The 14,103-nt window shown below is 38.6% G+C and overlaps 2 protein-coding genes across 3 annotated transcripts in view; one reads left to right on the top strand and one right to left on the bottom strand.

Moving 5' to 3' along the window:
* The window catches only part of LOC128026363 (GDNF family receptor alpha-4), an 89,335-nt gene extending 80,978 nt beyond the window's left edge, over positions 1-8,357 (top strand). The window contains exons 7-8 of the mRNA XM_052613438.1: positions 3,562-3,734; positions 5,201-8,357. Of these exons, the coding sequence (XP_052469398.1) occupies positions 3,562-3,734; positions 5,201-5,335 (308 nt within the window). The 3' untranslated portion in view covers positions 5,336-8,357. The remainder of the gene's footprint in view (positions 1-3,561; positions 3,735-5,200) is intronic.
* A 1,156-nt stretch (positions 8,358-9,513) lies between these two features.
* The window catches only part of LOC128026355 (attractin), a 49,406-nt gene continuing 44,816 nt past the window's right edge, over positions 9,514-14,103 (bottom strand). For both annotated transcript variants that reach the window (XM_052613414.1, XM_052613415.1), the window contains 2 exons: positions 11,464-11,578; positions 9,514-11,343 (listed from right to left, as the gene is read on the bottom strand). In XM_052613414.1, the coding sequence (XP_052469374.1) occupies positions 11,219-11,343; positions 11,464-11,578 (240 nt within the window). In that variant the 3' untranslated portion in view covers positions 9,514-11,218. The remainder of the gene's footprint in view (positions 11,344-11,463; positions 11,579-14,103) is intronic.

The following is a 14,103-nucleotide window of genomic DNA, read 5'->3' as shown; positions in this document are numbered from 1 at the left end:
TGATTGGGTGATTCACTAATGTAGTAAACACGTGAAGTTTATGTATCGTAAGAGGCTTCTCAATGCGGTCTAGAATGAGTGATGAGTGTTTTGATCAGAAATGTGCAGGAAAAGTGATGGCTCATTTCCTGTCTCTGGGCGGTGAGTAAGCAGTAACTGCTAAGTGTGTGTGTGTGTGTGTGTGTGTAAAATGCTAATAACAAAATGTTTATTCATTTATGAATTGATTCAAATGAAAGTAACTAAAACTTTCATAATACCATAGTGACAAAAACATTAGGAAGGGTTTTGTGCTCATGTTTGCGTATAGGCTATTTAAATTCTGAAGCAGTCAATTAACAGTTTCTCATGGAATATTTTCTTTCTTAAAGGCCAACGACAGATACATTTTTTTTTTATTTTTTTTTTTACAATTTTACACCTAATTTCAGCAAATGTAAGAAAAACATCTCGGTTAAGAGAGACTGTTAGCCCTCGCTGCTAGACACTCGAACTACAAAAGCTGGACACAAAAATCTCCATTAAAATGTTTTTTATAGTGAAATGCACTTTTTTTTTTTTTTTTTGCTTGGGCCACAGCTCAGGATAGTCATTAGTGAAGGGATTATGAATAAATCAGCCAGTCAGTGCTGTCATAAAATAATTTTTCTGAGAAATTGATCACATGACATTAATGGCAGATAATATGCTCAAAAACTATTCCGTCCAAATCTGAGCATCCAAAGACAAAGGCCGGCATCCTGAGTGAGTGATGGGAGGTGGCTCTTATCAAAGGTTCAGTTGCTTCTAAAGTCCTGCGGGGGTCAGAGAGGACTTAGCTGCTACCATTTACACCTTGATCACTTAGAAGTCCACTTTTTTATCCTGTCTAGTGTGAGACAGAGAGTATACATAGACCACACACTCTTTGCTTGAAACTGATCATTGCATTCACTAACATATATGACTTGCAGATTGTCCTGTATTTTCAAAATTAGACAAGAATGACATGGAGGTATAATAAATATCAAGATTTTATATCGCATCTTTCAGTTCCAGTCCAATGCCATTCCAAGAGTGCTTGCATTGTTATTCTAGATGTCTGATGAAGAGCGTTTAAGCGCGAAACGTCACCTGTGGTGAGAACACAATTAAATATTTCCCCGTCTCTGGAGCTGTGGTGTGTCTGCTTTAATGTTTTATGCTAGATGTCTAGCAAGAGTTGTCAACTCTATTGTTTCACATATAGTATCAAACTCATTCTCATAATTGAATTGTATACTTTAATGAATTCACTGTGGATATAAAATGAGGCTGTCACGAACGGTGTATGAACAGGGATCTGTTTAGCATGTATTCTGCTCCTGTGAGAATGTAGCCACTGTATTGGTTTGTTTCCCAGAAGTCATTCAGCAATGCTACGAGTGGGCAGCTTCAATTAGTATCAATGCATGGTGTTTTGCTAAACATTCAGAGACTAATCAACTTCACACCATTCACACTCCTCCATATTACTCCACTGCTAACACTCCCATGATCATGAAGTGTTATGACTGTTATGATATGAATGTCAGATAATGAGGGCTTTAGGTGGGCTGGGGTGAAGACTTACTGACAGAAATTATATTCCTTACAGTAAACTTAATGCTAACAGTAAACCTGCCCTGCCTTTCAAAATACATGAGGGATGTATTTACACTGTCTTGTATGTACAGAGCAGTGCTATGCGTAAATTCATTTCCTTTCAATTGATGTTAAAGAAGTTTTCAGGTTAAAGGCCTGTAGGATATAATTTACCAGACATAAAAAAAGCAGCGCAAGAGGTTGTGGGTTCAGTTCCCAGGGAACACACATACTAGTACAAAAAGTGTAGCCTGAATGAACTGTAAGTCGCTTTGGATAAAAGCATCTGCTAAATGTAAATGTAAATGTAAAATGCAAGGTTTCCTCATTATACATTTTTCAGTATTACTGGCGGTTTAATTTTTGTATTGTCAATTTTGTACTGCCTCACTGGATATATAAACGCTGTTAACTAAAACTAAAATATTAAAATTGTTTTGTTAAAAGCTGAAAATAAAATGCAAACATTAGATGAAAACAATTCAAATCAAAATTAGAAATGTTGCCATTACATATGATTTAAAATAAGATTAAAGGGATAACATTAGTTCACCCAAAAATGAAAATTCTCTCATTAATTACTCGCCCTCTTGTTGTTCTGAACCCATAAGAACTCAGTCTTAGTCTTGTGGGTTTGGAATGATATGAGGATGAAACATTAATTACATAATTATGTTAAAGTAATATTAAAAAAACGTAATAAAAAGAACAAAAGCGCATAAAAAAAACTATAATTAAACTCAAAATATTAAAATAAAACAAATTCAAAATATTAAGAAATAATATAATAGTATATAAATAAAACTAAATAACACAGAACAGAGAAAATGATAATTGTACAGAGCTGCAATATCCATTATACATATTTATAACACTGCACTATTGATATTAAAGCGGCACTATTGTACAGTAAAGTACTCTGTGAAAGTCACTCTCTAGCTTCATCTCCCCTGTAAGATCACAAAGATTAAGCAATTAGTGTTTCGATTAAAAAAGAAAATTCACTCAACCACACCACTGTTCACCATTCATAAATCCAATCTTCCTTTTTTTCCCCCACAAAATATTTTCCTCAGCGCCAGAAAATAATATGGACTCAAATATGGAGTAATATCCAGTGCCGACCTCACAGCTGTGTCTTAATTGAGGCGACTTTCACGCCATGGTAATTTCAGACAAGTGACCTACTAGACAAATGGAAATGAATCAGTTCGGATTATTATCATTCATATGGCCTATCACTATAAATCTACATATAGCCAATAAAAAGGGGGAAAGAAGTCGATTGTGATTGGAAATATGTATTTTGTTTTAATATCGAAGGTAATTTTGCCAGTACACAGGTGACTGTAAAGAATATTTCAAAATGAATACACACAGATGTTTTAGTACAGGTAAGATTTGCTTTAAACATGAAGATACAGGAGGTAATCAAACTTCTTTCAAACCCACATGCACAGAGGCACACTCAAGTACACACTCCATTTTATGCATTCAGTCTTTCCTAAGGGAAAACACACTGAACGAAAATAAAAGATAAGAAAGAAAATGGAAGACATGGGCAAAGAAATAAGGACGAATGCCAAGCCGTTAAGAAATGCAAGTGTTTTTTTATATTTCTGGAGGGCAGGATTAGCTGATTGGTAATATAGGGATGTATATTCTACTATAGAAACAAACTATATTTAGAGCATGAATCAGATGATGGAGTTTATGATCCTGAATGCTGTTCTGTCAACATTTATGCTGGATAACTTCTATATAAGCCAGTCCCCTCTGGTTCCCCTGAATGGGTTTGTTGTTGTTATTGTAAGACAACATGTTGACGAAGTCCAAACCCATTTTGAAAGAGAGACATGTCTGAAAGAGAAAGCTAACTGAGGCATGACTGCCTTCCAGGTGTGTTCATCTGCAAAAGGCAGGCCTGTGAATCTGACTCTCTCCCCTCCTTTCAAACAGAGAATGCCATCCTAGCTTTTGGGAATGACACAGATCTGAAATCTGCGACAAACCAAGCTTTGGGCTCCAACACCAAGCAGATCTCAGTTACCAGCTCCGAGACCACCACTACCACCATTGGTTCTGGCATGGAGACCGAGCAGAACATCCTGCGTCCACAGATTCCCACACAGGTACAGACCTTTATCCCCGTCGGTTTGAGTGCCAGTATGTGTTCTAAGGCCTTTTGAACATTTAACTTGCTGTTCCTGCTAATTTTCAAACCAGTCAAAACCGATCATTCACGTTCCCTATTCCTTCACGTCAGTGTTTCCTTGTGAGCGAACATTGATTTGCATTGTATATGACACTGCATACATATTGTGTTACAAAAATGACTTAAAATCCATTCTGACTGTCCAGACTGTAACACATTTGAAAAAAAAAAATTCTATTTTATTTGGATTCCAAATCACATATGGATATGGTTTGGTTTTGTAAAACAGTGGATTTTTTTTTTTTTTTTCTGTTCAGAGTGCAAACAGCTAAATGGATTGGAGTCAGACATGCTTTTCATGTCTGTCAGAACAAAGCCATAGATGTGTGTTATAGTCTCCCTGATGAAAGAAACCAGCCGGCAAGATTAATGTTGTCTTTTTCCCTGCCTAACCAAGCTTAGTCTGGTTTTGTGGTTTAAGAGGGGTTTACGGATTTGTCAGATGGTCTGGACAAGACTGGAAGACCAGCAAAGAGCAGCAAACCACCTTACTGTAGACTGGCTTTTTCTTATTTTCTAATGCAGTGGTTCTCAGTTGGTTTCAATCAGGATCCAGATTTTACATTGGACTTTAAGTGGTGATTAAAAACATGATGCCAAAATTGATTATTATTTAACATAATAATCAATATGGAAAGATTCATGCTCTCAGAAGCCAATCATTCTCTCAACTAAACCTGTATTTACATTCAGGCAAACATTCTTTTCTCTTTCATATTGTTTCATGCCTTTTGAGGATGAAACATGTAAAGTAACCTATACTACTGGGATCAGTATTATGTGCAAGTGCAAGTAAAGGCATTTATAATGTTATAACAATATTTCTGTTTAATATAAATGATATTATTTTGGATTTTCTATCCATCAAAGAATCCTGAAAAAAAAAATGATGCTGAAAATCCAGCTTTGCATCACAGGAATAAATCACATTTTAAAAGGTATTAAAATAGATATAAGTTATTTAAAACTGTAATGATAATACACATACTATTTCACACGATATCTCACGTACTAAACATACTAATGTTCTTTAATCAAAATAAATGCAGCCTTGTTGAGACTTTTATCAAAAGACCTGGGAAGCATCTTTACCTTCCTTTTAAAAGTCGAGAAGTCTGTTCATGTATTTTATAACTAAACACACTTTTGTGGCTGCTTGTGTTTCCATCATTTATGCTTCAGATCCCAGCCACCACTGCTCCATCAGAGACACATCCATCTAGTGCTGTATCTGTCTGCGATACCTGTAAAAGACAGAATAAAGCACTAAAAGGAAATGATGAGATAATAAAACAGTAACATATGAAATAAAGGGAAGAAGACAGATGAAAACAACAGCATATCATGTATCTAAAGCTCTCATGTGCTCTTTTTTTTCTGTAGATGAATGAGAGAGACAGACTGTGGGGGGATTCCACGCCCCCGTCCCCTGATCCCTATGACGCCAGTCCTGGAGCAGCCCACCTGACCATGGTAATGTGGCTCCTCCCCTTCCTGCTGCTGGCTCTCCAACTTTAAAATCAAGCAACCAATCAAAGCACCACAGAACTGGGACAGCGTGAGTGTGTTCATGAGTTTCGACTTCCGCATCACAATAATTCGGTCGGAGAGGACGCAAGAACTGCCAAACTCTCTAAATGTATGAAACCCTGTTCCATTCCTCAATGCAACATAGTGATTTATTGTCTGGGTGTTCACAATGACGGACTTCAAGGGTTTAAATAATTGTGTGTCTCACTCTCTTAATTTGGACTTAAGATGGTGCCCATATGAAATACAACCCCCCTCTCTTCAAAGCAAGTGCTTGAAAGGTAGTCAACAGGTGGACAATGTTACACATTTCACAACAAAAATCAACAACCACAAAAATAATATCAAATCATCCATAATTGAATATCTATTTGAACCCAGCTCTTCCGAATGGACGGTGTTGGTACGTGTGTTTTGTGATGTTTGCTTGAAGAAGCACATGAACAAGTGGTAAGAGAAAGGAAACTGGGCTCTTTCATGAGCTTCAGTTGGTTACAGAGACTGTCTTTATTTTTGTAATGTGGCTGTATTGTTTAAATGTTCATCCCACAGGCTGTTTCTCCCAGCAGTCTTGGAGTGGAGTGCACGTTTGCTAAGAAAATGGCAGGGATATGAAGAGCAGAAGAGTTATTTCTTGAGTCTTTATGAATGCCATGATCACCTGAGCAGTTCTTGTATACTTCACCTGTGAATATGGGTGCCTGAAATACTGCTTATGCAAAACAGAAAAAGAAGCACAAACCCTGTTAAACGAAACACTTCCTGTTTATGTGAATTCAAGCAGCTTTATCCCATCTCCTTACTCACTGTTTGTCTCAGCCAATCAAAATGAGCACAATGAGGGTCCATTGATTCTCTCAAGTGACTGACGGCAGTTTTCAGCGTCCCCATCCTATGAGCACTCGCCATCTGCAGTTGTGTTGCTTTTTCATTCTCAATTGTCCTGTGATTACAAACAAGGCGAGTAAAAAAAGTAAATGCGTTGACCCCAACAACCTCTAGAGACTACTGACCAATCAGTGACCTGCATCACAAAACGGGGCAAGACATTTCTCTCAAATGGGTGGAAATTGTGGATTTTACTTGTTATTTCATGAAAAATAAACCTGCCAGATACTGATGTACAGAATAATGCTTGTGTGTCCAAATATGTACATGAAGTGAGTAAGATCATACAGTTTGTTATGATCCAGCAAAAATCTGCATTGATTTTTTGGGGGAAAACCCAAGCGGTCGATTTTAATGTGGTAAAATATGCTATAATTATCATTGACAATAGTTATATGGAAAATAATAGTCAGAAGATTTTCCAATACTTAAATGCATTTTTGTTTGCCCCACAGAAGAAAGGCATACATGTTTGATTTGGGATAAATAGTGTGATATTTATTTCTTAAAGGGAGATGAAAGCTTTACCAAATTTTACCAAATTAGCCAAAAGTGGCAATATAGGGGCTTCGTGAACGACTGATGTTGTAATAATGCAGGAATCTTCAAGTTCTGGGCGTGCAGATTGTGTGGGGACCTGCCGATCAGTTCAAGCTGAGAGGGTAATGAGTAACTGAGGGAGTGAAGTAACCCTCATTTAATTTTGGAGCGCAGTAGTTGCATCTTCACTTATGCACATCGTCTGGGCCAGCACACATACCTACAATGCCCTTCAGACTGAACCCTCAAACAAAATCAAACACCCACATGTAACAGTGTTGTGATACTGCCGCAAGACATGCTCAAAGGAAATCTGAAGGATATCTTGACTCAGGAGGACGACAACATGGATGTGGACACTTAGCTGAAAATATTTTATTTGAGTTTCTTTTTTTTTCCATTGAGAAAATTGCATCTTTACAATAACATTCAGCTCATTCAGCTCTCCCAAAAATGCTTGTCGTCCATGTAAGACAAATGCATGAGAAGACATGACAATGCATAGACTCTCGATGGGGAATCGGTTCAACACTGCAGCTGGAATTGCTTGCCAGTTCAGTGATGAATGTGGTATGAATCTATCTCGGCACATTTAAAAGAAATTGGACTGAAAGAGCACTCTGCAGTATCCAAGCTCACCTTTTCTGAGGAGCATGTTCTGCGGAGGGAGGATAAAAGTGATGTGATGTGGAGCCAAGTATGGTGTCCCATATTCAGAATTTAACCTATCCAAGTGTACACATACACTCGGAGCAGAGAGCAGCCATTTTTATTTGCAGCACCCGAGGAGCATATGGGGGCTTGGCGCCTTACTCAAAGTTCTCACCTCAGTTGTGGTATTGAGGGTGGAAGAGAGCGCTGGTTTTTCACTTCCCCCACCTACAACTCCTGACGGTACAGACTTGGACCTGCGACCTTTAGGTCTCAAGTCTGACTCTCAAACCACTAGGCTATGACTGCCTGGTCCAAAGTTTCATTTATTGATGAAAGTGAGTTAAATTTATTTGGGTCAATTGGGAAACATTATGTTCTGCGTCAAACTGTGGAAAGACTGAACCCCGAGTGCATATAGTCAGCGAAAGGGGGAGGAGGAAGTGTCATGCTTTGGGGGATGTTTTGTGCAGCAGGAGTTGGACCTCTTCTACAGCTACATGGCCAATGTTTATCAGAATCTCCTTCAGCAACATGTTCCTTCCCCGCAAACATCTCCCAATCAGCCTGCAATTTTCATGCAAGACAATGCCCTCGTCACACTGCAGAACAGGTAAGGCAGTTCATTGACGCTGAGAACATTGAAATAATGAAATGGCTGGCCCAGAGTCCTGATCTAAACCCTACTGAAAATCTCTGGAAAATCCTTGGCAACAAAATGATGGCTAAGAAACCCACTACAGTTATTCAACTATTAAAGAGAGTGGAAGAAGAGTGGGCTAAGATCACACAAGCAGTGAGAGAAACTAGTGATGTCCTGCGGCCGTAGATGTGCTAAAGATGTGCTAAAAGGGCCTCTACACTTCCTACTAATTTCTGACAACTGTAAACCTCCAAAATGTTACTGTTCTCTAAATTTGATCACGCTGTATTAAACAAAATAAAGGTTTTTGTTGAAATATCTTGACTATTTTGCCAAACAGTGTTATGGCCACAGCTATTCCTTCAAATTCGGAGTGATGAAGATAAACAATATTTCAGGAAAAATCAAGCATTTATAGATTGTTCTCTGATTTTGATCTCGACTGTGTGTGTCTATATACATACCAATAATCGTCAAAACATCTTTTGTGCTCAACAGAAACTTGGACAAGTTTGGAAAAATGTGAGGTTGAGTAAATGATGATCTCTTTAAGCTTCAGAACCGTTAAACTGTCAACCAAATTATTTTAAATTAACTTTGCGGCTGAGCTTGATGAATGCAGGCTTCACTACAATTTGTGTAAAAATCGAGTAAATGGAGTGATTTGCATGATGATGTACTCGCGGCATGAGTCCAAACAATGATTTCATGGGTCCTGTAATGTTAAAGAATGTTCCTTTTTTCTTCTTCTGGAAATAGAAAAATCATGCAGTAGCAATTAAACTTGAAACATGTTCACTACAATGAAACATTAATTCAACAGAAATTTGCCAAATATTATGATGCACGATTTTAATCATTGCATTCAGTCGAGAAGGTCAAGACCTCTGAGCCGCCACAGGCCAGAATGACTATTTTAAGTAGGGGATTTGTGAAAAGAATATTCACCCTCTCTTTCTGGATTCCTTGATAAAACGCAAATATACAACTAATAGTGATAATAGCTAATAGTCAAACACGTAAAGTATCTGTAATACATCTGAGTGGGGAGACTTTGACAGCTCCCTCATAATCCCATTTGGAAAAGCTCTGAAGAGGCACTGGATAAACGCTCATGCCGAGGAAGAAGTTGTCACGGTATTGTTTATCCTCATCCGCCTGCTGATAATAAGGAGATAACAAATGCATTTCATCTGTCCTGTTGTGAGAGAAAAGCTTAAATGCTTACAACAGCCACTATGCAATGAAGATAAAACAAAGTACATTAGATACTGCACGGTACCATAAGTGTGCCATTTCCTCTTTGGCTACATAAATTACTCAACAGTGTGAAAAAAAAAAGCCAGCTTGTTATCTCATTAAACATATGAAGGGTGATGAGCTAACAAAGACCAATATAATTTCACTCAACATAAAAAAACTGATTGATTTACAGGCAATCATCTTCATTTTACCGTTTAATTATAGACAAAATGTTCTATGGCATTCTTTATGTACACATATGATTACAAGGTCAGGTTTAAATTTCCAGGTCTTATTATTTTTTCTTAAAGTAGGCATCTAGTTTAGAGTTTGTTCAGGACATTCGCCATTTTACATACAAAAGAAGCTGCAATGCAGTCACATTTCAAAAGCCTGGGATACTCCACCCATCATCAAGTGCATTAAGTCATTCAACAGAGACTGCATTCACATTACTCTCCATCACCATGTACAAAAAAACTCGAGTGCACTCGCTGCTACATTATACATATTAACAAACTACAGAATCTGTATCTACAGTATGACTGTATATAGATGGCGCGGTCGGTGTGTGAGGAGTACTGTTTGAGGCTTACAGAGAAAAGTAATGTGAGAATTAGCTTCCATCAGAAGGAAGAGAGACCAGCTCCTTTCATTAGACCACTTTGTGTGCGTTTTTCCCTTTTGGGCCCTAACAGATCATGAGTCGTCAGTCTGTGACCAGCTTACATTCACACTTGATGGGTGTCACAGGACATGAATTTTCCATTGAGATCATGGACAGATTAATAACATCATGTTTGGGCTCTCAATACTAAATGATTTGTTCTGGTCTAGTGACCTGTGTCCCTTTATTCATAGCACTCGAAGAACCGGCGAGCAGGTCATCTGTGCGGTCTGGATACAGCCATGTCCTCACCCACTAATGCACACCAGGATAATGAGAGATGTAATAACTGTGCTGCTACACACACTTACACCAGTTTAGATCCCATAATGTCACATTTGCTCACTCCATCTCTGACCTTTCCTTTGCACTAGACAATCCACTCCATATCCTGGAGAATACCCCTGGTATCCGACGCAGGTCCAGGTTTGTGCATTTGTGTATGCAGATAATCCTTCGCCAGCCCAAAATGACATCTGACATTTTGAGGAACTCAAACAAGTATCTTGTTTGCTCTAATTCCACTCTGCTGCCTGCCTGCGTCGCCTTTTATTCCTTCCTTCCTTGCAATGTGCCTGAAAAATGGGCTGAGATTTCCGATAAGAGAGAAGTAGTAAATGATAAAAGCAGAAGCAGCATAATCATTATGGCAAACATGAACACTCATGTCTCAGATCACTACATGAACGTGAAAGGAGGTAATTCAAGAGAGAGTGGAAGGAAGGGAAAAAGATGAAAAGCTTGGGAGAGACGTCACAGATGACTTGTAGAGTCAAACGCTTGTAAACATACCAACTCGCAGTGTCTTAGTCCTACATTATTAATTTGATTAATTATTAAGAAATAAAAGCAATTTGTGGCTCCTAAAAGACTTCCTGTACTGTATATGCATATGTGTTTTTGTCTTATAGCCATGCAGCCAAAGAAATCTCCAGAAGGAAAGTGTGTGTGTGTGTGTGTTGCCTTCAATAGAGATGCAGCAGTGCAAGGATTCTTCCTCTTGATTGTAAAAATGGAATAAAATAACTGAAATAAGTTAAATATTATAAAGTGACCCTGGATTAGTCCTCTCAGTCAGGGTCACATTAAGAGTTCAATTCCTGTAGTGTTCTCTTAGCTTGGACCAGGAGAGGTTCAGTTTCTCCAATCAGAGTCCGGCCCCCTGCTTCTTCTGTGAATGAGACCCTGCCATAAGCTCAGTCCTGGCAGGGGTCCGAGGTCAGAGGACGAGGGGTAAATGTCAGATGCAGGTGGAGGGCTGTGCCAATGGCTGCTGTTTGCGGCTACGCAACCCTCCCGACTTCTCCTTATATCCAAGACACATCTGCTGAGAGACGTCCACTAATGCACTCGCTACTGCCAGACCTGAGAGGAGAGGAAGACAAAGAGGTGTTTCCGACCGTTAGTATAATGGCTTTGGAGCAGAGAGTGTAAAAATGTTCAGCACTCAGTGTGGGGGCCAAAAGCATTGGCTCGCCGACCCACCTGACTGTCCTGGAGGAGGAATACCTCCGGGGCCTCTGGGTAATCTAACAAAGATGGAGAGCACCGCTGCTTTATTCCCAAAACAGGGCTCCAAAGCTATGGGTTTAGGTACAGACTGTGAAAGAAAAGAGAAACGGTTACAAAAATTATACAGGGGGGTCCAGAGAACACTAGAGAAAATGATCAGCATAGCAAAATGAGTGAATTTTAATCGAATATTTTACACTACCATTCAAAAGTTTGGGGTCAGTAAGATTTTGATGTTTTTGAGCCTCTTATGCTCATTTACAGTAATAATGTGTAATATTACTACAATTTAAAATAACTTCTATTTCAATATATTTGAATATGTAACTTATGTAATATCAAAGCTGAATTTACTGCAGTGTCACATGATCCTTCAGAAATCACTAACATGCTGATCCGCTGTTCATGTTGAACACTGTTGTGCTGCTTAATATTTCGGAAAACTACGATACATGGTTTAGAAATTGTTTTCATGAATAGAAAGTTCAAAATAAGTTAAAATTTAGATTTTTATTTTTTCAATTAACCTTTAACTTATTACTTTGATAGTATATTATACCAGCGTACTGGAAGGACAGCTGTATTCCAAGATGCTGCACTTCAAAGAATCCCATGCTACACGCACAAAAACCATTGGATTTTTTGGTAAGTATTTTTAATGCATGTGTGGAGCAGGGCTGAAAGCACATGACCTTCTGTTTTTGAACACGCGCACAAATCATATTCCAGCTTTGACCCATTTCACACTCTGATTTTGCCCTCAGTCCCAAGACTTACATAAACTCTTTTTTACACACACTTGCTATTTTTCCTCAATGTGTGCTGTGTGTGTATGTGTGGTATTAGTGCATAAGCATCAAAAAGACTGTACAATGGCTGAGTGTTTGCGTGCTTACTGCGGCTCTCCAGCCCCTAATTCACACATTCCCCCTCTGTACAGCGCGCTTGCATATTCATCCCTCCTTCTCTTCATATATTCTTCTCTTTAAACCACGTCTTATCCTACCGAGGCCAATTCACCCCATCAAATCCTCTCTATCTCTCTCCTCCTCACACTTTCCCCACTGTCACTTCAGAGTGGGGGGGGGGGGGGGGCATTTATCTTTCACTCCATACACACCTACGCCTCCAGCACACAAAAAGAAGAAACTCCTAGTTAAATTCAATTACAGTCTTTGAGAGCATCGGCATTAGTATGGAGGGGCGTACTGCTCTATGTATGCATTTATATATTTATATATATGTATCCATTACGTTTCGGCTCAGGTGATTATCTGAGGCAACCAGACTGAGCAAGCAGAAGACAGGTTCTGTTTAATTAACTCTTATAATTAAAGAAAACGAATGACTGGGAGTGTGTGAGTGAGCGAGTGAGAAAGCAGACTTATACTGAATATGTCGACGGCCACTGAATGCTCTGATGTCCACTGAGCCTCCTGTGTGAATCACTCTGTTTACTTTACCTTCACACCCTCTGGGGTCCTTCTATGAGGTTTGAGAGAAATAACTGGATTCATAGCTTTTTGCTATCAAGAATGGCTGGAATGTAATTACTTTTAAGAACATACTGTAGGAAAGAGGTACATCTAAATTGGATCGTCACTCTAGGGCTGTCATTAGAGTGTTGGGACAACGAGCAAAACAAAATGATTACAAACCAACAATTGCTGAAATCAAATATAGCCACAATACTATGTAGTGTAGTTATCGGTTGCAAATCTCATAGTGGGGTCAACAGGCCTTGAAACTGAAGGAAACCGAATTCAACAAAGCTCTGTCAAAACTAGACGCTGGAAGAGTGATGGTTTAAAGTTGCTGAGCACCACCGAATGTCAGAAACAAAGAGGGTTAGTCTGAGACTTGATACATAGAAGTTCTGTTCTAAAACCGAGTGAGCTGCCTGACAAGACGGCACTGCATTATTATATACCTCATTTCAGCCAAGTTATCAGGTAGTACTGTATCACATGTATCCTCCACAGATAAAGCAATTGTAGAATTCATTTTGGAGAACTCTGTGATTTGAGGGAAACATATTTTATTTACCACTTTAAAATCAATAGACTTGTTTCATTTATAGGGTTGGGTAAAACATAGATTTTCCAATTAATCACAGTCTTTATTTCAACTATCTAGATATCAATTCTTAAAACACCATGATCGATCTTTTACTCAATTCCTATTTTCAGAAAATGCAGCCTGCATGGAAACATAACTCTGGAAACAACTATGTCATTTGGGCCCTGTTGTTAATATTTAATGTAAATATTTTTGTAATATACCCAGAAAGTTCCCCTTATTAGTGCGTTCTGCACCAATTTTTCAGCATAGTATCCCCCCCACAGAGCTGCTTCTGCAGAATCTTAAGCATTGCGGAAAAAGAAAATTAAATTTGACTTGAGTTGTGAATGCGAGTTTGAAATCCGTATTCAATGTAATGCAATAAAAGAACTATGTATCACAGACTGAAAACAAATTTACAAAGCAACCAGTGTAGCCCCAGTAAACCCAGGGTTTTGGAATATGCAGAGTGAAACATCAGTCTACAAATACTCAGAATTCATTGTTAACACCGGGAAAAGTAGAAGCAGTGGAATCCTCTACACTGCTTGC

The sequence above is a fragment of the Carassius gibelio genome, chromosome A13, assembly GCF_023724105.1.
Source record: "Carassius gibelio isolate Cgi1373 ecotype wild population from Czech Republic chromosome A13, carGib1.2-hapl.c, whole genome shotgun sequence".
In the NCBI taxonomy this organism is placed as follows: Eukaryota; Metazoa; Chordata; class Actinopteri; order Cypriniformes; family Cyprinidae; genus Carassius; species Carassius gibelio.
This window is presented reverse-complemented; position numbering and strand designations above follow the sequence as displayed.